The sequence below is a fragment of the Protopterus annectens genome, chromosome 3.part0 (assembly GCF_019279795.1).
Source record: "Protopterus annectens isolate FY-2018-M chromosome 3.part0, PAN1.0, whole genome shotgun sequence".
NCBI lineage: Eukaryota > Metazoa > Chordata > Ceratodontiformes > Protopteridae > Protopterus > Protopterus annectens.
Window position 1 is genome coordinate 843,738,011 of NC_056731.1, and position 27,575 is coordinate 843,765,585.

The following is a 27,575-nucleotide window of genomic DNA, read 5'->3' on the forward strand; positions in this document are numbered from 1 at the left end:
TGGGGCAAGTTTAATTGAGGTATTGCAGTATCACATGGGATGTGCCATTACATCTCTGGCTATTTTCTTATTCTTCAGGTAGTATCATTCCAGGAAATAGTGACACTGTTGCTCAGCTAGGTTATGCTGAAACTCATCATTATTTCCCTGGAAACTGGCTATTGCACTGTTGTGTTTGCAGAGTACTGTCCACTACCGAGCTCAATATTGTCCACTATTTATCTGTTTGTGAATCACAGCCTATGTTGTGATCCCCATTTGCATACCAAATGCACTGAATATGCTTACACTATATTGTGCAGAGGTCTGAGGGACTTTTGTGAACTGTATAAGGCAGAGTGCATGGGCTTTTACTGCAAACCAGCCTTATGCAATTGCGTGCATTGTTTATGAATAGAACCCATAGGCTCAGTAGAAAATTCATAGTTATGAAAGACAGACAAGAAACTGTAAATTGTATTTTTGGATGAATTTGAATGTTCGAAAAAGCAAATGCAATTTTCTCCTGGGTCGTAATATAAAAAAACTGAAAAATTATACAAATGAAGTGTGTGTGGGTATGTAGAAAGTGAGAGATATACAGATAGACATACACAGATATAAAATCAAGGCTTAGGAGTGATAAAGCAACACCACACAGTAAAAAAATGAGGATGTCATGACATGACAAAAAATGACATAACCGCTGTGGCTGTAGACTGCATTTGCATGCCGCTATGTCTTTCCCACCGTTGAAAATGATTACAATATGAATTCTTGCAGCAATAATTCATATGACCATTCTATATGTTTCTGAAACTGTGTATAAGCATAAAGAAATGAGGCTTTGACTTTATGACGTGCAAAAAATGCAACTTATATTTCAAATTTCTACTGGCTTCATAGCCCATTAACCAGAAACAGCAGTGCTGTAACTACTTTCTTGATGATTAAGAGTTCAAGGTCTACTGGCTCTGTTTCTGAACAGTCATGTTGCTACGAAGGAGCTAATCTGGATGTGCTACATGGAAACTTATAGGGATAATCTTTACAAAGCATGTAGACAACTTCAAATAATGCTTTAATAAAAAAAAAACACTCTATAATTTACAGAATGACTTCCGTATGACACCTTTCAGTAAGAGAACTGTTATAGCCACATACAGGTGTATACTGCTTTAATACAACAGCAACTGTATAATTACCAGCCACCTATCTCTGATCATGTAATGATATTTTCTGCAAAATAACCTACCTAATTACATTAATTAGCTGCAGTTTCAGTCATGTACACTGACATAACTTTTGTTGAGTGTTATATGCCTTAAACTAATTACATAAGTGTTAAGTTACATCATAAAACACGAATGGCTTCTGTACATTAAAAATTAAATTAACACTGATGTAGACAGCTTCTGTGCTTTTGCCTGTGGTGAGTTCTGAAGGGATGATGCCAGCAGGATGACCACTTCAATAGTAAAAAAAAGAGTCCACATGTCATTATTATTATATCCTTGACCAAAGATCAACAACACACACAACTGAAAAGACAAGTCCCTCCACCTTTCAATTTCCAATTAACTCACTTTGTAGGATATACTGGAGAATAAACATAGGGCACACAAATACAACTGCTTGGTGCAAGACACTACCTGCTGCAGCATTCATGTAGTTTGCTCAGTCTGAATTTCAAAAATGTTTTACAAAAGTATTTCTGCTATGTGATATAGGTTCCTTATTCAATACTTTACTTCAATTCATTTCACGGGGATGATTAAGAAAATGACGTTCCGGCTGTCCAGTACAAACAATCACATATTACAGTGCAGAAAATTGTAAGCAATGACCTGGATTACTTTCATTAAGATACCAACCCAATATAGAACACCACTTCCCTGAAAAGCTGAGGCACCGTTCCATATCATAAAGTTCACTTTAAAGGAAGTAAATGATATCGGCAGATTCAAGTTCAAAGTCCCACACTGTAATTCTCCACCTGCTAATGTGAGGAACATGAAGTAACGCATGTAACTGTCATTTCCATGAGGAACATGAAGTAACGAATGTAACTGTCATTTCCATGAGGAGCATGAAGTAACGCATGTAACTGTCATTTCCATGAGGAACATGAAGTAACGCATGTAACTGTCATTTCAATGAGAAACTACTCATCAAGTAGATATTTCTTCTCGTCACAACCAATGATGTTTTGGTTTTCCCCACAGATGGACTCTCTTAGTAGTCAACACTTGGACAAATACACTCAGCAGCATTAAGAAGATGGTCATGGACATCACAATGACATAATGACTAATGCTAGGAAGGAAACAGAAAGAATAAGACATTAAGAAAATAAGACAGTCCTAAAAAAATATTTTATGGACTACAAACCTATACAGTATCAATACTACCAGGTAGGGAAAATATTACAAAACAAATTGCTTTACTGGCAACTTCTTTATCCCAAATACAAAGCAAACTAAATTCATGTTGTATATATAATTTCAAAGAACATATATATGTTTATAATACTTGAGTGCAAAGAAGTAATTCAAAATTCAGAATGCTTTTTTATGAGTTAAAAGTTTTTATTTCTTGTTTTTCTATTGCATAGGTGGATGGAATTTTTAAATGTATAACTGATGACAATTTGGTTAGGAACCAATAGAATTCTTCCTTTAGTTGATTGTTGGTGTTATTAATTTTAAATTATTCTGATAAAGTTCCCTGTGCGGAATGAAAGTACTTAATGAAAGTGCTTAACCTGATGTGATATTGTGTGTAGTAAAGTTTTTTTTACATTTGGAACCTGGTGGACTTGGGCATTCTGAGGCAGTGTAGCAACTGCCTCATGTACACAGACAACCCTCTCCTCTTACCACCCAACACTCAGACTTGTGACAGATGCACTTATATCACCAAATTGGAAGCTATGCACTCTCCAGCCAAGAACGGACTAGATGGTCAAGAGGAGAAGACGTCAACACCTGCACCACACCACATGGAACACATAGCCCTCCAGAACACCCACTATCATAGCTTTCACATAAAATCACAAACCACACAACCACCTTCACGGAGGCTCTCAACAGAAATTTACCCAAACAGCAGTGACCTCTAAGACAGAAATGCACATGACCACCACAACACAGCACAAACCACAGGACACATAGCTCCCCTCCACAGTGTGCCCCTCAACCTAAGCCCCAAAGGCTAAACACCTTGTCCAATACACTAATCACAGGTGACTCAATAGTGAGGCACACAGATGTCTCACTCACTAGGATGAATAAGGAGAAGGTAACAGTCAGCTTTCTATCATTTGCTAGAATCCGACACATAACACACTCACTCAGGTCACTCCATAACAAGTACAAGTATGACTCTGTCATTGTCCATGTGGGTGTAAATGACATGAGACGCATCTCCCTGGACTATATGAAAAGGGACATGGTGAAGCTCTCAGATTACGTGGCCCAGGCAGGTATGACACTAGCCCTGAGCAGTATGGTCACCCAGAATGATACCGCAGTACAAACAAAAACTGAATGACTTCAACAAATGGCTAAGTTTCTAGTGTCATTCTAAGGGGATCCAGTATCTGTCTGCTTGGGATGACATGATTGACAGACCTTGATGCTTTTCCAGAGATGGCCTACATCTGTCAACCCTGGGATTCCGGGTACTGGCCAAGGCTCTTGCCACCCCTATAGTGCCTTTTTTAGGCGGTTTTTCAAAGACCAAATTACCACAGTAACAGCTATAAATAAATGCAACCTGAGGGTCATGCTGCTCAATGCTTGAAGTCTAAATCTCAAGTTGCACTTGCTCAAAGCACTCCTCAAAATGGAGAACATCGACATTTGTGCTGTAACGGAGACCTGGTTTAAGGAGGCAGAAAGCACTCCTGTGCTACCAGTCTCCATATTCATAAAGGATATGCACATCTCCAGACAAGCAGACCAGCATAATGTATCTGAGATACTTCAGGTACAACTAACATTGGGTAAGACGGTGATCCAGGTCATAGCCTGTTATAGGTCCCCAACCATGTCCCTAGACTCTCACTCCACATACCTAAGCACCCTAGAATCTATCAAGGTCCAACCCAACACTCTCTTACTAGGAGACTTCAACTACCCCTCCATCAACTGGGAAAACTACTCAAGCACCAATACACTGGGCCAACACTTCCTGGAATTCATCAATTCCAGTGCCCTGGACCAGCTCATTCTGACCCCCACTAGAGGAAGCAACATCCTTGACCTGGTTATTACTAACATGGGTGACCATTGCTCTACACCAATAGTCAATCCCTCCCTGGTCAAATCTGACCATAAACTAATCACCATGGAAATCCACATCTCACCCACTCCCCCCGTAAAGGTAACCACCTTGAAAAACCTCTCCAAAGCTGACTCTGGACTCCTAAAAACAGAGGTGGATAACTTCACAGCACCCATGCCAATGGAAAATAGCTGCATGACTGCCAAATCATACACCAATGCACTGTACAAACATGTACATAAATGCATGGAACTAGCCATACCCAACAGAACCAAAACGCTCTCCTTCAAAAAAAGGAAGCCAATCTGGTGGTACCCTGCCATTAATAAACTCTACAACAGAAGTAAGAAACCATGGCAGAAAAAGGTGAAGTCCCAAGACTGGAAAAACTCCCTTATTAGCCTCAACAAAAAGTTGAGATCCCTCATCAAATCCTCTAAAGTTAGCTATGAAGGCAGAATTGTGGCAGACACTTAAAACAGTCACAAAGCCTTCTACAGCTATATCAATAACCTCCATGGCAATACCCAGACTTGCTCTGAGTTACTGCACAATGGTACCTCTTATACTGAGCCAACAGATATTGCCAACATACTGGCCAACAGATTCAGTGCCAACTTACCCCCCCCTCAAGACCAATCACAATACCGGAAAAATGCCAGGCACCCAGCATTACTGCAGCACAGGTTAAAGCTGCATTGTCCAAGGCCAAGAATACAGCTTCCATGAGACCCGATAATATCCCTGGCTATGTTCTACATGAACTACAAAGCCAACTGGCACCATATCTGTGTGCCCTGTTCAGTCACAGCCTCACCCCAGACTTTGTCCCTACCGAATGGCGTACTGCTACAGTCATCCCTCTCTATAAAGGGGGAGCAATTACAGACCCTGGGAATTATCACCCCATTAGCCTGACAAGTCTGATATGTAAAGCTATGGAGCACATCATCATGAACGTGATTAACAAAGATATAAGAAATCACCAAACCCTAGACACCACGCAATTTGGCTTTGTGAAAGGGAGATCATGCCTGCTCAACCACTTGAATCAGTCAATGACTTCTTTGAGTCAGTCACCAGGACTGCGGATGAAGCTAAGCTAGTGCATTTATCTACCTTGATCTGGCTAAGGACTTTTATACCATTCCTCACTCAGGAATTACTGATAAACTCACCAAACTAGGCATCAACCCCTATATCATTAGGTGGGTTGCAAATTGGCTCACAGATAGAACACACAGTGTGAAAGTAGCAGGCTCCATGTCAGACTGCTGACTAGTCACGAGTGGAGTCCCACAGGGATCGTTCCTGGCTCCTCTCCTGTTGGGCATCTACTTCTCAGAAGTCCAGGCCAACACAAAAGGACTCTGGCTGACGAAGTTCGCAGACAACTGCAGGCTGGGAGCCATTAACTCCCCAAGTGATGCAGACATCCATCAGAAAAGGCTTCACTGAGATCAATAACCGGTATTGAAACCATGGCCTTAAGCTTAATGCCCAAAAATGCGTAATCATCCCCTTTGGTAAAAACACAGTTCCCACTAATTACCACATCAATGGGAGCCCACTGAACACTGAAGGCTTTATAAGAGTTCTGTGGACGCAAGTTGACAGCCACCTCTCCTTCGACCACCACATTCCCACTGTGGTCAGAAAGACCTTCTATGTGGTACATCTCATTACCAAGGGTTTTGCATCCGGGAAGAAGAGGTCATCGTCTCTCTCTACTCTTCCCTCTTTAGACCAATCGTTGAGTATAATGCCCCATTTGCCATGTACCTCACTAGACACCTGTAAATGCTGGAGAGGCCACAGAAGTACCTCACAAAGAGGATCTTAGGCATTAAACACATCTCCTACATGGACAAACTTAAAAGACTCCAGCTATTCTCTGTCTTATACCACCTACTGAGAAACGATCTCTGCTTGACTTATAAAGCCATGTCTGACCCAGCTCTTTTAGGGATGCTACATCTAAAGAAATCCAATCCCTCCACACCACAAGCTCCAGAGACTTCAACCTCATTCTCACAATCAACAGAACATGCTGGAGGGACAGGTTCCTCACCCAGATGCTGCCCATGCTCTGGAATAGACTTCCCATACATGTCAAGCAGAGCACCTCACTTTCCCTCCAAGAGAAATCTTGATGAGTGGATGGGTAATAGAAAGTTCACCCCGGAGATCACTCCAGTGGCTCTACTTGATAGAGGCACTGGGAAATAACATCAGATGGCACAATGCCAGGGCAGTTCTATGGGCTAGGCTTGTAAAGGCTCCAGAGCCATTAGCCTAGTACACACCTATGAACTTATGAACCTTTGGTACGGAACTACCTTGTTGCATTTATTGGAGCCAGTGTGCCAGACTGAGTTTTTTCTTGGTTTATCCCTCATGAAGAGTGTCTGACTACCTTTATTAGCTTGCTGTCTTTGCCTTGCAACCTGATATAGTTTCTTTGTGCCATCTACTGAGTCACCTTCCAGAAAATAGAGTGCCTCTGATGCCTTGTCCTTTGCTACTACAAAATCCTTTCTTGGTCTCTTTCTTGGCCAACCAGTTTCCCCTTCCTAGCCTGGTCTGACTTGTCTCCCACTTTTTCCTGCACTCATTTTTTCTTTTGCTGACTTCCTGGACTTCTGCATTCCACCATCAGCTTTCCATATGTAGCTTATTTCCATACTTGGCTCAGCCGCAAATCTGTTCTACAGTCCTTACACATGCTGTTTTGAGGTGCTGCTTTTCTTCTTCAACTCCACCTATTTGACCTTCTTCCTAAAATGCTAAAGCCCTGAGTAATTCCATGAACTCTTGTGCTTTCTCTCCATTCAGTTTACAGGTCTTCAGCCTTAATATCTGTTGACTTTAGGGCCTTCTAGACTACTGTTTGCAGATGACTGTGGCAACCAGTGGTTTATGCTGTGGGCTGACTGTTTCACTGGGGATGACTTTGCAATCACTGATTCTAATGCAGTGTCCTTTCCTTACTAGGAGGAAGTCTACCTGAGTTGCATGTTGGTCACTCTTGTATGTGATCTTGTGACTATTTCTCATTCCCAACCATGCTTTGATTACTAACATCCCATTTTCCAGGCAGATGTCTAGAATGCCGTCTTGTTCTTTATTCCTGTTGTCCCACCTGTATGGACCCAGGCAGTCCTCATATCCTGTTCTGTCTGTCCCAATATATACATTCAGGTCACTCATTATCAACAGCAATTCATGTTATCCTGCTTTATCTAGTAAGTCTTGCAACTGCTGTCTGAAAGCACTACTTTCTTCACTATAACAACCCTATTTTGGGACATAGGCTGAGATTATGAATACTGCCCTGTTGTTAAGGCTGGAGTCCGACTGCCATGAGTTGCTACTAAATCTGATGACAACCCTCACTGCCTTCTAAAGACTCTCCCTCACCACAATTCCAACATCATTTCTAGTCTGTCCTCCTCCTGAGTAGTAGACTCTGGATCCCAAGATAAGTGTTTTATTTATTTAAATGTGTTTTCTGAGGGGAGAGGACTGATCTCCATGGATCTTTTTCATACTCAGCCCAGAGCACTGTCTGGTTAAGTCTTCCCCGGGCCTCCGGTGAAAATGGGTATTACCCAGACAGACTTCTTGGTAAACAAAAACAAATAAATAAAATAAATAAACAAATCACTTGCTCAGAGTCACACAGGTAGACAATGGAGGCTGAGAAATCAAACCTTGCACTACTAGACCACAGGAAACAGCTCATTAACAGCAACTTAATCCTCTAAAATAACTGGCAGCTTTGCTGAACTGCCTTCCATCTTGTCTCCTGGATAAATAGGATATCCAGCTTCCTCCTCACCATCATGTTATTCACTTCCAAGCTCCATCCTGTCACTGAACCTACACTTAGTGTAACAATTCTTAGTTCATGCTTGGCAGGTTGACTGGTTTTACATCCAGCTTTCGCTCAACAGATCTATCCCAAGTGGCCCAATCTGGGCAACTGGAAACCAGATGGCCAATAGCTTATTGAGCCAGGGCTTTGTAGCAGACATAAACTGGCCAACAGGGGCACATACACCTCTCCCACCATTAGCATGGGTACTGGGTGTAGGTTGGAGTAGGTCAGGTCTTCAACATATCGATCACTGGCAACACACATGCTCATCTGATGATATTAGTCAACAAGACTGAATCTCCTAGAGCAGCATAGTGCAGTCAGTGATCTATATTCTCCCATCTTGAGGATACTGAGAACCACAGTATATGGCCAAAGTGGTTGGTCTATACAACTCCTCCCCCTATATAGCATCATGTAGAGTCTGTGCTGCTGCCTACAGCTTCATTCTTGGAAAAGTTTGTGATGGAAACATTCAGCATGTTTAGGAGGAACCCCCCAGAGGCACAGGCAGAACATGCAAACTCCAAACAGGCATTGACAAAGGTCAGGATCAAACCGTATAAAGTGCATGAGAGGCAAAGGCCTTAACCATTATGCTAACTGGCCTCAGGAATAATTTTTTTATGGAAATGCCCACTATTTACCTGATAAAAAGGAATAACTTTTAAATAGGTTGTGCATGTGTGATTTTCTTTAGGGAACTATTATTGAGACCTGGCTAATGAACTTTGACTTAGAAACGACCCTCTTATAATGTATTTAACCAACAGACACAGTTCCACTACAGGAGGTGTGTAGCTATCCATGTCCATTAAGACATAATGGTGCACAACAATAAGACTTAAAATTAACTTTAGGGATAGATACATTCAGGTAGTACTACTCAGAATGACTGGTGCCAAACAGTATTTCTTTGTTGTCAGAATAAACAGAGCACCACAGAGTGATGCTGACTGCCTATACTGAAGACTGTCTTACATATACTAGTAATGGAGAACTGACTGTATTTGGGAACCCACATCTTCAAAAGAAGAACTAGTGGAATAATAAGACAGAAGACTTTATAGATCACTTTATGGAACTAACCAGTCTGAAAATAATAAGTCATATGACATGGAATCAGGTAATTTATGTGCCATCTTATTAAATCCAGCTCTTCATTCTTATGACTATTAAGTTACTGCTTCCTCAGTTATCTGTTATGACAGATGCACTGAGATGAGGTTGCACACTGAGAATCATACAGTCGTAATAAAAGAAATATCAAAATCAAACATTTAGATATGTCTGGAGTGGAATAAGGGAAATTATGAGATCATATCTTGTGAATTATGAAAAATGGGACTGGCACAGTGATTTATCCACCTGCAATCTGGATGACTGCTGGGGCATGTTAACATTATGAATGTATTTATAACAAAGGGAGAGCTGCAAGACCAAACATCCAGGAGACTATGTCAGCAAGGAATTAAAAGAGGCAAATACATAAAAAAACAAAGCTTATCAGAAACATGCACCATGTGATAAATCCGAGATAGATTTAGTGAGTTTCCTCTCACTAAACCTATCTAGTGCTGATGCACTCTTTAACAAAAGAGACCTCTCACTAAACCTATCTAGTGCTGATGCACTTTTTAACAAAAGTGCAACAGGAAATAAAATACACTTACAGGAGAAGACATCTTTTTGTCCCTAATTGAAGACCTACTGACAACAGAAACAAATGAAACTGTTTCTCTTGAAATGAATGGTTAACAGCAGACAAAGTAGGCAACATCCTTAAATCCATGAGTAAAATGAAAGCCAGTGGCCAAAATGGCTTAACCAGTGTCAAAATGAGGGAGAGGTGGTAGCCATATCAATGAAAGCTGTTAAGAGAATGGGAGGAAGCTGATAGTTTTCCATGCTTTAAAGTGAAGAATCCTAGGAATACAGCTGATTCACACACACCTGTTAGCCTGATAATATGTAGGTTCATTGGTAAGTAGTACCCTAGCTCCCCTTGCTGGCTATTTTAACAATAGCCAACCTCCCTTTTTGTTCTTTCATTTGGTTATAGATTGCCTTACCCATTCCCTGGTTGATAATTATATATTACCCTTAATGAAAATAACTGGGATCATGGCATAGATATTTTGAGGGGACCCATGCATGGGATAAAGCATTTAGGAGCTGCTTCTGTCCATTAGAAATACAGGGGTTTAGAAAAGCTGGCTCATGACAGAATTTGAACAGGCTTAAGTGCACTCACCCCTCACAACTGCCCAGACTTTCACAGAATGTCCAGCTTTTTGACTCATACTTTTTGGTCTGCCCTCATAAAATTTGTGATTTCCTGGCAAATCACTGCTTAAAGTTACTAAAGAGTGACAGACGTGAGTTTCAGACTTCATATACTTCAGAAAATGCATGCTAATGCAAAATCTGTTATTCTATCAAATTTCTAAGGTTGTAACAGCAATATTTAAAATCTGGCTATGATTTTGCACCTTTGTCCTCCCATGATTTTTGGCTTTTGTCAAGATTTCTTCCACTAAGAAGTTGAGAGGTATGAGTGCACTAGAATGTTATTATTTATACATGTATGTATGTATCTATCTATTTATTTACTTATTTGCATTTGTTTAACAGCAAAGTCTGAATGGGTAGGGTCCCCTTGCTGTGGACATTCCAGGAAATACTCTCCAGAAAAAGAATAATAAGGTTAAAGGAGGACAATATGTACAGCTCACAGTATTTAAAATAACAGTTAAAATGAACTGCTTAAATATTTCACGTAACATAACTGATATATAAATGTTTTTTGACATAAGTACATGTCATAGTATTAAATATTTATTTACAGTTTTTACATATAATGATTAAGTTGGACAAAATGATGCATTTCCCAGTATACTTTTGTAAAAGAACTATCAAGTATAATCAATCTCCTGTATCTTTGGGAGTGCATATGAAAAACTACGGGTCAGAGACTGCAGGTCGATGCAATTTTTATCAGTTTTAACAAAGCTTTTCATAGGTTCATAGGTTAGTACTAAGCTAACTGACCTTGTAAGCCATTTTAAGCCTAGCCAATAATCCGTTGTAAGACTCAAACACTGCACCTTGTGTTTGCAAGGCAAACACCTTAACCATTAGGCCACCCTTGAATTATAGTGCCCTTTCAAAGAAACTTCTGTTTTTCAGTCCAGCTACTCAGCAGTTGAATGTGCAAGTGCACAATTATAAAACAGGCATTGAAGGGTATGATCATAATTAAATTATTATTCCTTGCAGGAAATGGAAGCTGGCATACCACAGGAGTCTTGATTTCCACCAATCTTGTTTACACTATACGGCAGTGATTTAATACTGCCTGAATTTGTCCTGATCTGCATGTTTGCTGATTACTTTAAGTTGGCTAAAATTATAACTCAGGAGACAGAGCGGATCACTCTACAAATGGCCGTGAACTAGTTGCACAATAGGCTTACAGACAGCCACAGGGTCACCACAATTTCTAAATCTGCTTACATGATCATAGGACAGAGGACATGTAATACCTATTATTCTTTTGTTAGGGGGCCATGCTAAACATTACTGAAACTTAGAATGAATTGGGAATATTAATGGATAGTAATCTATTTTTCAAACCACAGAAAGAAGAACTATATGCACAATCAAACTATCAGCATTTATCTTACAGGCAGTCAAGAATAGATCCCTGTCTACACTGATTCCATTACAAACATCAGCATTAGACCCATACTTAAATTTGTAGGGTCCTTGGGGTCTTCTTATAACGTACTTCTGATCAACCAAATTGAGATGGTTCACACAAGGTGGACCAAGAGAATAGCTAGTTTGAATTATGTGGTTTTATGCATCTAAACCTGTACTATCTGTCTTACTGAAGGCCTAAGGATGAGTTGCTCCTTGTGTGTAATGCAGTTAAGGATAGTTTTCTTCTCTCTAGCCCAGGTTTAGCCAGATATACTGCTGTTCTAAAACTTTGTGGCTCCAAATGGAATTTAAGTAAGCCCCCCACATGCAAAATAAAATGGTTTACAGAATATACAGTTCCTTTTACAGAATGGTTTGCCAACTTAACTGATGAATGTACACTCTGATGATCTCTTCAAAAAGGCAGTGATGAGGAAACACAGGACATATAAAACGTTGATGAGATATATGCAGGTGGTTTGCCCACACATTTTTATCTTGAAATCATAAGATATTTATTTACATGTGTATACAGTAATGCGGTTGAAATATTGCCAAAGGGAGGAGTCAGCCAACTGGATCCCACACAGCAAATATGCTAGCTTCTGTAGCTACAGACAATGAGCTGAATTTTCTTATGAATCACTCTTGCCCATGACTTGGACGACTGCATGTAACAGTGTACGTTTGCACCAATCAGACAGACTGATTAACGAATGACCATCAAGGTCTATAAATAGTAATTATGTACCACTGCCACACAGTGGGAACGCTACCTCACTGTCAATGACCCCATTATCCCGCTTGGGTCCAGAATGGCATGGATTTCTCACCAAACCCTATTAACTACTTATGGACAGTGATGTGCATTTATACGTGTGTGTAAAATGGCAGAGAAGTCTGCTAGTTGAAAGAGGTGTGAAATAACTCTAGATGTAAAATGGCAAACTGTCATTTTAATAGAAAATAAAAAAATACAGGCTGACATCGTATGCGAGTATGGTCTTAGTAAGTCGACAGTGATATTTGGATTAACCGTGAGAAATACAAATCCTCCAGGCAATTTGCTGACAGTAGCAAGAAAATGTGCAAGTCTACATGCGATAACATTGAAGATGCTCTTTTCCTTTGGTTAAAGCAAGCATGTTCAGTTGGTGCTCCTATGCCTGGTGCAGTACTGAAAAAGAAGTCGACTAGTTTTGCCCGTGATCTTGGTTACAGCAACTTTAACTGCAGTGATGGCTAGTTGGGCAGGTTTAAGAAATGCCAAGCTGTTATCTTCAACATTCTGAGTGGAGAATCTGAGTCTGCAAAGGACTGGCTGAAAAATAAACTACCACAGCTGCTAGACTGATATGACAAATGTAACATCTTTAATGCAGATGAAACAGGCTTGTTCTTTAAGCTGCTGCCAGACTGCACAATGATATTCAATGGAGACACTTGCCATGGTGATACAGATCATCTTACTTTATTGTTTGCTGTGAATCTGGACAGCTCTGAAAAGCTAATGCTGTTAGCTATTGGTAAGTCTGCCAAGCCATGATGATTCAAAGGTGTTAAGTCAATACCAGTGCAGTACAGAAGCAACTACACAGCACGGATTACTGGCAATCTGTTCAGCGAATGGCTGATAGGATTTGACAGAAAATTTGTCAAGGAAAAATGTCAGTACTGATGATCATTGATAACTGTAGTGCACATGATCCTGCTGTTGCCAAACAGCTTAAACCAATACAACTGGAGTTTCTGCCACCCAACTGTACCAGCCAGCTTCAGCCATGTGACATGGGAATTATCCAGACCTTTAAAGTTCTGTACAGAAAGCGACTTTTGGGAAAACCTACTATGGCCATTGAGAACATCGATCTGGACAATTTTGCAGTTGATATAGTCCAGAGTCTGTGTTAAGCACATTCATTTTGGGAGAATGAAATAACCACTATTACAGTTAGCAATTGTGTTAAGAAGGTGGGGTTTGTCAAGAATGTTCTATCCGATATTACTACTGAGACCACGGATGACCATCCAGAACCATCTAGCTGTACAGCATCATCTGCCTGTGACTGTGGAAGCATTTTTGAATGACTGATAGAACTGCACTTCCTGGACCAGGCTATGTTGTTGGAAGAATTTCTTGTAGTTGATGAGTAGGTCCAGACAAAGTCTGTACTGACTGATCAGGAGATTGTAGCAGAAGGTTAGGTAAATTCTACAGGTGCTGATTGTGCACAAAGGGATAACAAATCCAGTGATGATGAGGTTCTAGTGGCACCTCCACCATCGACATGTGAAGCAAACATGACACTGACAAAGTTACAACATTATATTGAACATAATGCTACTGACCCAGCTAAGCCAGATGTCCTGATGACTTGCACTGGCAAATTAGATGCATACATGGCTAAAATGGCAAAAAGAAATGTAGTGCAGAAGAAACTGACTGATTACTTTGCTTCTCAGTAATACATTACAGTACTGAACACTTAAATATATTATAGCTTGACAACACGTAATTTTAGTGCAAGGCATTACATGTAGAAGGTCGCTTGACATTGTTACACATTTGTTTACCAGCAGAGAGGGTGTGTGTGTGTGTGTGTGTGTGTGTGTGTGTGTGTGTGTGTGTGTGTAATACAGAAAGAAGTGCAAGAGTTTCTGTTAACTCACATTGCTGTAGTTAGGACTAACTCCTGATAGTCAATTACCACTATAATGTTTTCTGATATGGATAAGATGGGGGCATCCCGTTATGGCATCAACAGTTTGGTGACAATTTTGGACCCCCTCCCCATGTCCACATTGACCCTACTCTCTTCCTCTCTGTGTAGACATCATAAATGGATGCCCTCACACCTATATAGGCTGACACTGATCTACTATACCTGCTAGGTGCAGCAATGCAGCAAGGAGCCATGTAGGTATATCCTTGTGAGTGGCAAGACCACCTCTGGATATAGCGGACATTGGATGTAATGGACTACTTTGCCAGTTCCCTTGAAGTCCGTTATAGAGGGATTATCGATACAGCAGTCATCTCTGCCTCACCAGGACAAACACTGAGGTGCACATTTTGTGAATGCAAGGTGCTGCCAAAGTAAATATTCTACATGCAAATTAATACTACTTTCTCTTTCACAAATGTACACAGTACGCCTGTAAAATGAATGTTTCATGGTGGCATGCTAATAGAGGATCCTTGTTTATGAATCATGTTAAGGACATCATCTCATACTAAATACAATGCACACAGATACTTTACATAACTAGTTGGTACATTCATGAACCTGCTTCAGTACCACTAAAAACAATACAAGTAGTAGACCTCGTCTGTGAGTATCTCGTGAGATTACGGCACAGGTCTGCAAAAGCAGGAAATGCAACATTCTATATGAAGAACACAACTTTATAAAGTATTCTTTCATCCAAAGAAACAGTGCCAAAAATATGTATATAAAAATATATTTCACCACGTGTAAACACATTCATAGACACACACAAACACTCTCTCTATGCTAACAAAAGCAATCACATCCAATGTCATCAAAAGGTCACGAAAAAAATCACAATAAATTGATGCACTGGCATCAGGCATTTCTCTTCTGACAAAAGTAGTTTTGATAAAGAGACTTGACAGCAAGCTAGGCAGTGAAGACTCCAAAATAAGGAGGCAGAAAACCACGGACAATTTTTTAGTAACCATCTACCTGCTACACATGTGCCAGAAAAGTACAGTTGTGTAAGCACACTTACGGTAATAGTAGATGTGATACCCGTGCCCTGGCCCAGCAATGAAGGAGCCTCAATCCTCACCACTAACACCAGAGAGGGCATCTCATATATGAGGACAGGATAATAAATACACACAGTAAAGTGCAATTTCCCTTAAGAACACACAGAGACCACAGTCAGTCCGGGTCTGGTCGTTCCCTTGCTCCCAGGTCCCCAATAAGACTCCCCAGTGGTGCAGCTATAGGGTCCAGATCTCAGCCTAGTGGGCAAGTTACAATCTCCAGCACCCTCTCTGTTCACCAGTGCTTCCTGTCCCTGCCCAAGTAGCTGACACAGACACACTTTGAGATAAGTTTATACAATCACACAGACACTCCTGGGAAAGGCTGGCACAGGTTCTCCAGCTGTGCCCCTTTTACCCAGACTATACGATAGTAATTACTGCCACCACGCAACTAATATTATCAGCTACCCAAAGGCCCTTAAAAGGGTGTCCAATTATTACTGTCCAATATTATTATCCAATTGGTAAGTGTGATTAATCAGTCAAGGCTTATTAGAGTGGTCTTGCACAATAAACTCTATAAATATGCAATGTACTCTTAAACTTAACTTATCTCTACACAAATCAGCCACAGTTAAAAGGTTTTAAAATATTTAATAATAAATAATTAAAACCACAAGACAATACGTTCTACTACACAGTGCTAGTCAAAGAGTTCAGGGATCACACAGAAATACTTAATAATAAATCAGTAGTACAGTTCTGACATTGCAGAAAACCACTTAGTCTAAACTTTCTAATTCCTAGATATTGCTACAAGAAAACACACTTTTAAAATAACTTAATTACATACAGCAACAGGTAGTGCTGTGAGATGGATAGTCAGACAAAAATGCTTAATAATCTCTAGTTCTCACTGTTTAAATTGAAACTCCAGTTCTGCTAAACATTACATCATCTTTTACACCTTCCTGGTGTTCCCAGGCTGACAGAAACTGCATTTACATTCTTTAATACTTAGAGCAATAAAGGACATTCCACATGTAAATTCTGGTCATTAACTTTAGCCTTAAAACAATAGGCAGGAAGCCTTCATCTAGCTGGACTGGAGCTGACTTGTAAAACATCAAAGGCAGTGATGAAATAATTTTAATTTCAAAGTACCAACAAGAAATGCCTGACTTAACTTTCTACACAGCAGATGGCAATGTTGCCACATTGTTTTAAATTCAACATTCATATTTACAAATGATAGAATTATCTGCACAATTCTATCTGGCTAAGCTGGCAGCCTTCACCCATCTCTACCAGTCTTCACATTTCTCCCCCCGGAGAACTCAAGCTAGTTTTTCAAGTGACCCTTGAGAAACGCCGCTTGTGAGGGTTAGGTCTATCTGAGTATACCTACCCCATTCCCTGTCTTGAGAGCCCATCTGCATTGGCATTTCTATTCCCACTGCGGTGCTGCACTGACATATCATATGCTTGCAACCCCAGGCTCCATCTTAGCAACTTGGCATTTGGCTGACTGGCTCTGTTTAACCATGTTAGAGGGTTGTGATCTGTCATAACAGTGAATTTCCTTCCATACAGATAAAACTGAAGTTTCTGCAGTGCCCACACTATGGCTAGACATTCCTTTTCTACAGCTGCATAGTATTCCTACCTGGGTTGGAGCCTATGACTGAGATAAACCACTGGGCACTCTTCCCTCTCTGAAGAAATCTGGCTAAGTACAGCTGCCCCCACCCCATGGTTTGAAGCATCCAACTGCACAACAAATTCTTTGCTGTAATCTAGACTGGCTAACACAGGGGGTCCTCCCGAAGCTTCTTTAAGCTTCTGGAATGCCTGCTCACATGCTGGGATCCACATTACCTTATCTGGCCTGTTCTTCCTTGTCAGGTCTGTGAGGGGAGCAGCTATGGTACTATAACTGGGGATGAACATTCTGTAGTACCCTGATGTCCCTAAAAATGCCCTCACCTGCTTTTTGGTAACAGGTACAGGCTATGCCAGAATGGCTTCCACTTTGGCAGGTTCTGGCCTTATCTTACCACTCTCCACTTCATGTCCTAGGTAGGAGATCTCCGCCATACCCACCTAACATTTGCTCGGCTTAATGGTCAACCCTGCTCTCTGCAGTCTGCCCAGCACCTCCCTGACACATTGAAGGTGCTCTGGCCAGGAATGGTTGTAGATGGCAATATCATCTGGGTAAGCAAGGGCAAACCCTCTGGCTCCTACTAGGATATGATCTACCAGCCTCTGGAAAGTCGCTGGGGCATTCTTCATCCCAAAGGGCATCTTTGTGAACTCATACAAGCCAAAATGAGTCACAAAGGCTGACTTCTCTCTAGCACTGGGAGTTAAGGGCACCTGCCAGTAACCCTTGGTAAGATCAATGGTTGTAAGATACTTAGCCCCAACCAGCTGCTCTAGGGCCTCATCTGTCCTAGGCATGAGGTAAGCATCTGACTGTGTGTGACTATTTATATTCCTGTAGTCCACACAGAACCTGGTGCTGCCATCCTTCTTTGGCACCAGCACCACTGGGGAGACCCAGGGACTGTTGAACTCTTGAATCAACCCCAGTTCCAACATCTCCTGTACCTCCTCACTCAGGGTCTGTCTGACTCTCTCAGGCACCCTATAAGGGGCCTGCCTAATAGGCCTTTGGGGTCCTGTATCCACCTGGTGCTGCACCAGGTGGATGCACCCTGTTTTCCCAGTGAACTTGTCCCCAAATTCCTGCAACACTGCTCGGATTTCTCGAACCTGGGTAGGAGATAGCTGCTGGGAGATTGCTACCCCTTCCAACGAGGTGTCAGCCTGAGCCTCACGGAGGAGGTCAGTCACTAGATCTCCCTCAGACTCCTCCTGCAATCCACTGCAAATGCTCAGCACAAGGGCCTCCCTATCATGGTAAGGTTTCATCATGTTAACATGGTACAATTTGTGCCCCTGCCTTCTGCCTAGGAGTTTCACCATGTAGTTAATATCACATACTTTTCTTTCCATCTTGTAGGGTCCCTCCCAAGCTGCTTGCAGCTTGTTGTGTCTGACAGGAATGAGAACCATTACCTACTGCCCCACAGCATACCCTCTAGCTAGAGCATTCCTGTCATACCACACCCTTTTCTGTTGTTGGGCTTCTGCCAGGTTCTCCTGGGCCAAGCCCATGAGTTCCCTGAGTCTTGTCCTGAGGTTTAGGACGTATGCCACAACAGACTCCTTGTGAGACTTGCACTCATCTTCCCACTCATCTCGAATTAAATCTAGAGGTCCTCTCACCCTATGCCCATACAGCAACTCAAAGGGTGAAAATCCTGTGGATTCTTGGGGAACCTCTCTGTAAGCAAACAACAGATGGGGCAAATATTTGTTCCACTCCCTCTTAAACTGATCTGCAAATGCCTGTAGCATGGACTTGACTGTAGAGTTTAACCTCTCAACAAGACCATTAGTCTGGGAATGGTAGGGGGTGGTCTTCATGTGCTTCACCCCACAGGACTTCCACAGACAAGCCAGCAGGTCTCAGGGTATCGTGTATCATAATCCACTACCACTAGGATACACTTTTTCCCTGTGGAACTTGGGGTACTCAGAGGACCCACAATATCCATAGCTACCCTCTGAAATGGCTCATCAATCACAGGCAAAGGCATCAAAGGAGCTCTCACCTTGCCTCCTGCCTTGCCTGACTTTTGGCACTGCTCACAGGTCTTGCAGTACCCTGTTACATCTCTGGAAACTCCAGGCCAATAGAAGTTCTGCATAATATGCCTCTTTGTACATTTTATGCCCATATGACCTGCAAAGGGACTATCATGGGCTATGGCTAGAAGCACCAGACGGTAGGCTCTAGGCACTACCAACTGCTGTACTCTCTCACCTTCTAGCCCTCCTTCAGGGGTCCACTCTCTGTATAGTAACCCTTTGTCCGAGTATACAGATTCCCCCTTTCCTTGAAAATCAGGTGCCTCCTAGCTACCTACCTCAGGCCTCGCAATGTAGGGTCTGAGAGCTGATCCTGTCTCAACTCTCTCCTTGTAACGCTTCCCAGCTCCCCTTCCACAGGAAGTCTGGCATCCTATGACAGTGATGCCTCACTGCCAGCCTGGGTACTACTACTCACCTCTACCAAATGTGCAGTTGTAGTGAGCAGAGTGGCAAGGCAATCGGGATTATCATGTGTGTGTGTGTGTGTGTTATCAGGTAAGGAGTGTGTGTGTGTATTATGAGGTAAGGGGTGTGTGTGTGTAAATGCCCTCCACAAAATACACCTGCTGGCTATGGGTGTTCAGACTCAAACCGTGAGAACTGAAGTTGTATTTCCCCATTATTGTTTACTGAATTTGTATTTCCTCATTGTTGGCTTTGTTTGTCCAGGTTTTCTATCTAAATGATAGCCATTAAGTTTCAGTCTTCCTATTTTTCAAACTGCTGATTTAGCATAGTGGTATGTGTATACAAGCAATGTTTAAAATGTGTCCCTGATTTTTGATACTGTACTGTGCTGTAAAGGGGCGGATGTGTAGTCCTTTTTGGCGAAGATATCTAGTAGTAACTATGAACCTGTTATCAGTTTGCCATCCATTCCCTACTGCAACATTGTTTACTGGAAAAATGTTCAAAACAACACTCTAACAACTATTGCAAATAAAGCTATTTATAGAATAGAAATATCCAAACCTCTCAACTGTCCCCAATTTGGCTGAAAATGTTGCTCTCCCCTAATAATCTCTCTGGAAAATAGCAATTTTGGATGAAAGCGTGGAGGTGTGTGTGTGTGTGTGTGTGTGTGTGTGTGTGTGTGTGTGTGATACTGAGAGGGCATACACGATGCCTCTCTTTATCAACACTAAAAGCTGCCTCTACCTTTGCAGTCACTCTGTCCAAGGGAACATCAGTACCCACAAGCAGCTGGGGCTCACATTCAGTCTCACTGCTACAGAGTAGCTCCCTTCCTGAAGTAACCACCTCACCAGTCCTGGCTGTAAGTATGCAGTCTGTCTGGGTCTCCCCTAGGCTACCAGACCCACATGCTTGTCTCCAAGCCTGACTGCGTGTAATTGCACAAGCACAGGGTACTGCACTATTAAAATCATTCCCTATCAGGACATCTGCACTTATATCCTCAAACACACCTACTTGCTGGCTTCCTTTTCCACCCTCCCAGTCAAGGTGAACTTTAGCCAAAGGTATTTGGAATGGGATCCCTCCTACAGCCCTGACTGGAGTGGACTGCCCAGGCAAGTACTGCTCCTCTGTAACCATTGCAGGCTTTACAACGGGTATCAGAGGCTGTGTCTCTCTTGGCAATGGCCTCCTTGCCATTCACTACAATAGGATATAGCCTCTGGTGGTAATTTGGTACCCTTGTTGTCTCAAGACAACCTGCTATTGGCATTTTGTCTTTAACGCTTACTGGCTCCCTCACCTTTGGTTCCCCACCTTGCCTTCGTGGACTTCTGTATGCCACATGGCCCCACTGGCTGCATTCAAAACTTTTAACCCTAGCTCATGGAAGTGTACCTGGACTAGTGGCTTCCCTTGCTACTGGCAGATTATGTTGGGGCAGTCTGTGCTGCCCTCCATGGGCTCCTTTAGACCCATGAGCAGTACTGGGGTTCCCCTTCCTGTGCAGGGCTGCCCTGCTTGCCAGGTATAGGTCTCCCTTCTTCCCCAAATCATCTGTAGTAGCACATTGTCTATCAGTTAACCAGATCCTCATGTCCTCAGGCAAAGTGCTAAGGGCTTGATCCCTCACCAAAAGGTCTGCCATCCCTTCAAATGTGGTGACCTGACATCCACTCACCCAACTATGGAAATAAGTACTCAATTCAGCAACATATTCACACACACACTTTCATCCGCCTTGCGTCTATGCTCACGAAACTTTTTCCTATATGTTTCAGGTGTTAGCTTAAACAGTTCTAAAAGACATTTCTTAACAGCAGTATAATCAGGACATGCAACGTCAGACATTTTAGTTAATGCAGTTACAGTTTTACCATGGAATAAGGGGGTCAGGAACCGTACCCAGAGCCCTTGGTCAATTTCATACTGTTTACATATACTCTCAAACATATGAATGAAACTATCAAAATTATACCCCTCTTTAAACTGCGGAAGGAATTTAATGACCTTTTGTGTTTCTGGGGTCTAGTTACTCTCTTCCCCATTAACTCCATGACTCTGGCTGAGTCAGCATCTCCTTCTCATGCTGCCTCTACCTCTCTTGTTCCTCAGCTTGTAGATGTAACAGTTTCTCATTCTCCTCGGCCTGCAAACATTGCAGTCTCTCATTTGCTTATAATTCCACACGCCTGGCCTCCAACTCAAGTCTTTTTAGCTCCAGCTGGATTTTAAAGTCCACTGCAGAAAGGTTGAGCTGTCCATTCTTCGAGGGAATTACATCTCCACTGTCAGTCTGATTGTCCTCCTGGTTGCTGTTTTCTGATGCAGCTGTAACCAAGGCTGTAATCAGGTCTGCCTTAGTCAGGTTTCCATGCACCAGTCCCCTAGCCTGGCACAAGTCCGCCAGCTAGCTCCTTGTCAGCTTTCCATGCTCCTCTGCTGACATGCTGTCTGCTCACCCTGACTAACTAAGCTAACAAAAGAAATAAAACAGTTCTGATCTGCGCTCTGAGTATTCACTGCGCGGCTGATTAGGAGTACAAAACACATTCAAAAGTCACTGTACACAAGCTACTGGATTCACTCTACCCACACCACTACAAGCCAATTAGCATTTGACAACTAATTAATATGTGATGTGGATATCCCACCAGTGCCAAACACAAATGTGAGGTGGATATCCCAACCATTGCCACCAATTAATATGTGACGCCCTTGCCCTGGCCCAGCAATCAAGGAGCCACAATCCTCACCACTAATACCACATAGGGCATCTCATATATGAGGAAAGGATAACAAATACACACAGTAAAGTGCAATTTCCCTAAAGAGCACACAGATATCACAGTTCAGGGCTGGTCGCGCCCTTGCCCCCAGGTCTGCAATAAGACTCCCCATTGGCACAGCTATAGGGTCCAGATCTCAGCCTAGTGGACAAGTTAAAATCTCCAGCACCTTCTCTGTCCAATCAGTGCTTTGTGTCCCTGCCCAAGCAGCCGACACACACACACACACACACACACACACACACACACACACACACACACACACACACACACACACACACACACAAACACACACACCTTAAGATAATTTTATACAACCACACAGACACACCTGGGACAGGCTGGCACAGGTTCTCCAGATGTGCCCCTTTTACCCAGACTATTGGCACAGGTTCTCCAGCTGTGCCCCTTTTACCCAGACTATGCGGTAGTAATTACTGCCACCACACAGCAAATATTATCAGCTACCCAAGGCCTTTAAAAGGGTGTCCAATTATTACTGTGCAATATTATTATCCAATTGGTAAGTGTGACTAATCAGTCAAGGCTTATTAGTGTGGCCTTGCACAATAAACTCTATAAATATACAATGTAGTCTAGAGCTTAACTTATCTCTACACAAACCAGCCACAGTTAAAAGGTTTTAAAATATTCAATAATAAATAATTAAAACCACAAGATAACACTTTCCACTACACAGTGCTAGTCAAAAGAGTTTAGAGATCACACAGAAATAATTAAAATAAATCAGTAGTACAGTTCTGACATCGCAGAAAACCACTTAGTCTAAACTTTCTAATTCCTAGCTATTGCTACAAGAAAACACACTTCTAAAATAACTTACTTACACAGAGCTACAGGCAGTGCTGTGAGCTGGATAGTCAGACAAAAATGCTTAATAATCTCTGCTTCTCACTGTTTAAATTGAAACTCCAGTTCTGCTAAACATTTAAATTTTAACTTTTACACCTTCCTGGTGTTCCAAGGCTGACAGAAACTGCATTTACATTCTTTTACACTTAGAGCAATAAAGGACATTCCACATGTAAATTCTGTTCACTAACTTTAGCCTTAAAATAATAGGCAGGAAGCCTTCATCTAGCCAGACTGAAGCCGACTTGTAAAACATCAAAGGCAGTGATGAAATAATTTTAATTTCAAAGGACCAACATGAAATGCTTGACTTAACTTTTTTTACAGCAGATGGCAATGTTGCCACATTGTTTTAAGTTCAACATTCATATATACAAATGATAGAATTATCTGCACGATTCTATCTGGCTAGACTGGCAGCCTTCACCCATCTTGACCAGTCTTCACAGATGTTCTGATAGATCACTGCTGCAACAGCTTAAGCTATATGCATTTTATCTATATGGGTTATCTTTTGTTAAGGATATGACCATGGCTACCTTTCAAACCTTCTGGGTACCTTCCATGCAGCCTAACAATTGTGGGGTTCGAGGAAAGCTCCATAAAAGCAATGGATATGGTGCCAAAAGCTTCAGTACACTCCCTCTGCTGGTTATATGGAAATGGTGGTCAGCTAATAATCCTTCAAGCCTGGGCAGATATCTACCCTTCAGGGGAAAACTTTCCACTGCATTATATTTCTGAAGAAAGTTAGTTTATTTTTGATTTGGTATAGGTTATGTTAGTAAATGTAATTTTTATGGACTGTCATATCATGTAAAGGGATTTTTCCTTTAGGAATGCCTGTATGAAAAAAAAATGTGTTTTGGTTCATTTTTTTCAACAGGTTTATGTAGAATACTTACTACATTAGCAGAACAGTGTTCTTTTGTGGACTGTCACTGAACATGTTACTTCTAAACTTCAAATTTTCTGTTAGGAGGTTTACTGAATCACCCAGGCTTTGCTATCCAACTTTCAGTTGTTTTCTCAGTCACCCATAGAACAATTATTGGTGTCCTTGGTTCTTCTCCCTCCATATGTAGGAAGAAGAAAATTTCTTTTGAGACTACAGGTGTTAGACCAACTCCTTCAATGCCTTAGCTGCCAATGAGAGCCTCTACTGTGGCCAGACTGGGTTTCTCAGACTGTTCTTCATTGTCTTCTTCAGTGTAGCTCCTCAGGAAGCCACTAATAGTTAAACACTTCCACTGCAGCTGTTGGGTTTCTTCACCAGGCAAGGAAGACTGTTCTTGTTGGTCTTAAGGGAAGGAGAAAGTGATGTCTTATCACATAGCTTGGTTAAGGAGCCCAATTCCCAGGTTAGTGCTCCTGCTCTCTTTTTGATTGGAGTCTCAGGAAAAGGAAGCAAAACGTTACCAATGTGACTTCTCCTGTTTCTCTTGCTATGGAGAGGGATGACTTGGGTTTTGCTAAGGACTGTTTTCAGCATTTATTGTTTTAATCATATTTATTCACTGACTTCAAACAGCAAAATAATTAGAATTTCCTTACTTTCTGACAATGATTACTAGTCAGAATAGCAGGGACTGGAAATGGAGGGTTTTGCCTCTGTAGAGGCAAGCCTTGCCACAACCTCTGCCAGAATACATACTTCAATTAACATGACAAACCCTTCACAGTCAACATTTCGTAAGTTCCTCACTAAACTGCTGATGATGCTCACAGTTTGTATCACTACTTCCCAGTTGAAGGACTCTCTTTTTAGCAATATGTTAATTAATTCTTCTGTCGAATACAAGCCTCACCACAGAAGCCCTGGCATGTGTAGTGGAGACCTTGTGAAATTCTGTTTCTCCAACAAATATATGGTGAAAACTATAAACTTCAACTAGACATTTTACATACACCTTTTTTCTGCTGAATCACATTCTGGCCATTAAGTTTCACCTAAAATTCAGTTTAAAATTTCAACAAGTAGTGCTTTATGAATTACTCCAGTGTGTGTAGGTCAGATGCTTCAACATCTTCAGAAAGGACAAAATGATTGTAGAACTCTGTTGGGTGACAAATCACATATTACAAAAGGTATGTAAACAGACCTCAAGCAGCTATCTGCCTGTCCAAATGTAACCATATTAAGATAAAAATTCTACTTCAAATTTATCCATTGAGCAAACAGTAAATCACACTAACTTTACCACCATTGTGAGACCAGTGACTAATTTGCATCACACTGAAATCACACATCTATACTGCATGACATACACAATCTCATGACCCCCAGTAAGACTTGCCTTCAACATCTATACATAAGAAAAATGTGCAAAAAAAAAAAAAAGAACTGCAATCTCTGTTTACTGCATAGAACTGTTTCAGTGGGCAGATAAATGCAAGCTATACAATGCAATCAAGTGTAATATGTGGAACAGTCAAACCTTTCCATTTGGACATATGTACACAAGAATAAATGTTAATATACAATGCACTTCCTTGAAAAAACAAGACAAAAGTCTTTTTAAAGAAGCCCTTCATATAACAGTGACAATCAAATTCCCACCCACCAGTGAATTTGTAAGATTATGTTGAAAACTAAGAATTAATTTTATGAAAAACTTTTTTTTATTTTATTTGTAAATTAATTTATAGTTTAATTTGTTCTTTATATAACATATGTTCACTCTTAGCACACTGAATGGCCTGTGAAGAAGCGTTCTGCAGTGGTTTATTATTAGGATTTAATTTTTGCTATAAACAACTTGACCTGCAGTCATGCAAGCCTCTGGCCTGTGTGACACTATGACTTCATGCCTCAGTCTGTACTCTACTCAGATCAACTTGAAGTCACAGCCATCACAACCTGTGCAGCTGAGTAACAAAATATAACATTATGCAAACTATACAAAAAAATAATCTGAGAAAATGTTCAAGACACAGGGAAGGCAGAAAGGAAAAAACACTTTTTGTAGAAAGCCACATTTATTTGTCAGCTTACATGAAGTGAACACATTTGCTATACCTGACTTTGCAGATGTTCTGTAGTGCAAAACTGCTATGAATGTCAAGCAATGCAACTAAAACCTTCCTACAGGATGAAAGCAGTGGAAAGTAAAAAGGCATCTAACTATACATTCAGTCTAATGTTAAACGTTGAAAGTGAAAATATTTTTAATTACATCAAAAAAGTGGAAGTGATAAATTGTGACTGCGACACATTAATAAATAATGAGGACATATCACAGACTATAAAGAGACAAGGGGATACAACTATGATTAACTACTGCCACAAATAAAATTAAAGACTCAAGTTCCACGGGACCAGACAACATACCTACTGGTTCCTACACAATGTAAAGGGAAAAGAAAATGTTAGTATGTTAGGGTGTAAGGAAGGGGACTTGCCCACTTGCAAAAAGCAATGTTTTTATTTGTTTCTTATGCTTACCATTTTGCATGCCTCAAGGCTTTCAGTGTTTTCAGCTTTTTGATATCGACACTAGGTGTATTCAATCATAACTTCTACAACCCCGCTGAATTGTTTATTATTTGCTTCTTGTAACGAAGGTACACGGTCCTATTCCTTCCACCTCCATTTGTCTTAGTATACGACTCTGACGACTTAACCAGACTGAGCACCCAGGTCACCCTTGAAAAGGGACACTTGTGCCCATGGGGCCTATTTGGTTAAAAAAAATATTACACACACACACACACATATATATATATATATATATATATATATGTTTATATGTATATATATATATATATATATATATATATATATGTATGTATGTATATATATATATATATATATGTATATGTATATATATATATATATATATATATATATATATATGTATATATATAAATATACAGATTCACTTCATAACACTGAAAACTCAAAACACTGAAAATGAGAAAACTTCATAATATAGAAGACCAAAACACTGAAAACTCAAAACACTGAAAACACGTCATACATATACTGAGTTTAAACAACATAAATCATAGCACTTTCCACCAAGTGTAAGCAGGGGAGCTTGCCTGATCTGACCTGATTCTCTCTACAGGAGAGAATATCAGCCAGTAGTGGTAGGCAGGTACTAGAATTTATGGGCAGATAAGAAACAGGGATGTCAGGAGATGTAAGAATCTCTCTTTCTCTCTCTGACATCAGGATGGCATT

The 27,575-nt window shown here is 41.1% G+C and overlaps 1 protein-coding gene across 4 annotated transcripts in view; it reads right to left on the bottom strand.

Moving 5' to 3' along the window:
* Positions 1-1,039: 1,039 nt before the first annotated feature.
* PIGN (phosphatidylinositol glycan anchor biosynthesis class N) overlaps positions 1,040-27,575 on the bottom strand; it is a 1,150,670-nt gene continuing 1,124,134 nt past the window's right edge. For all 4 annotated transcript variants that reach the window (XM_044065181.1, XM_044065178.1, XM_044065179.1 and 1 more), the window contains one exon: positions 1,040-2,295. In XM_044065181.1, coding sequence (XP_043921116.1) covers positions 2,172-2,295 — 124 coding nt within the window. In that variant the 3' untranslated portion in view covers positions 1,040-2,171. The remainder of the gene's footprint in view (positions 2,296-27,575) is intronic.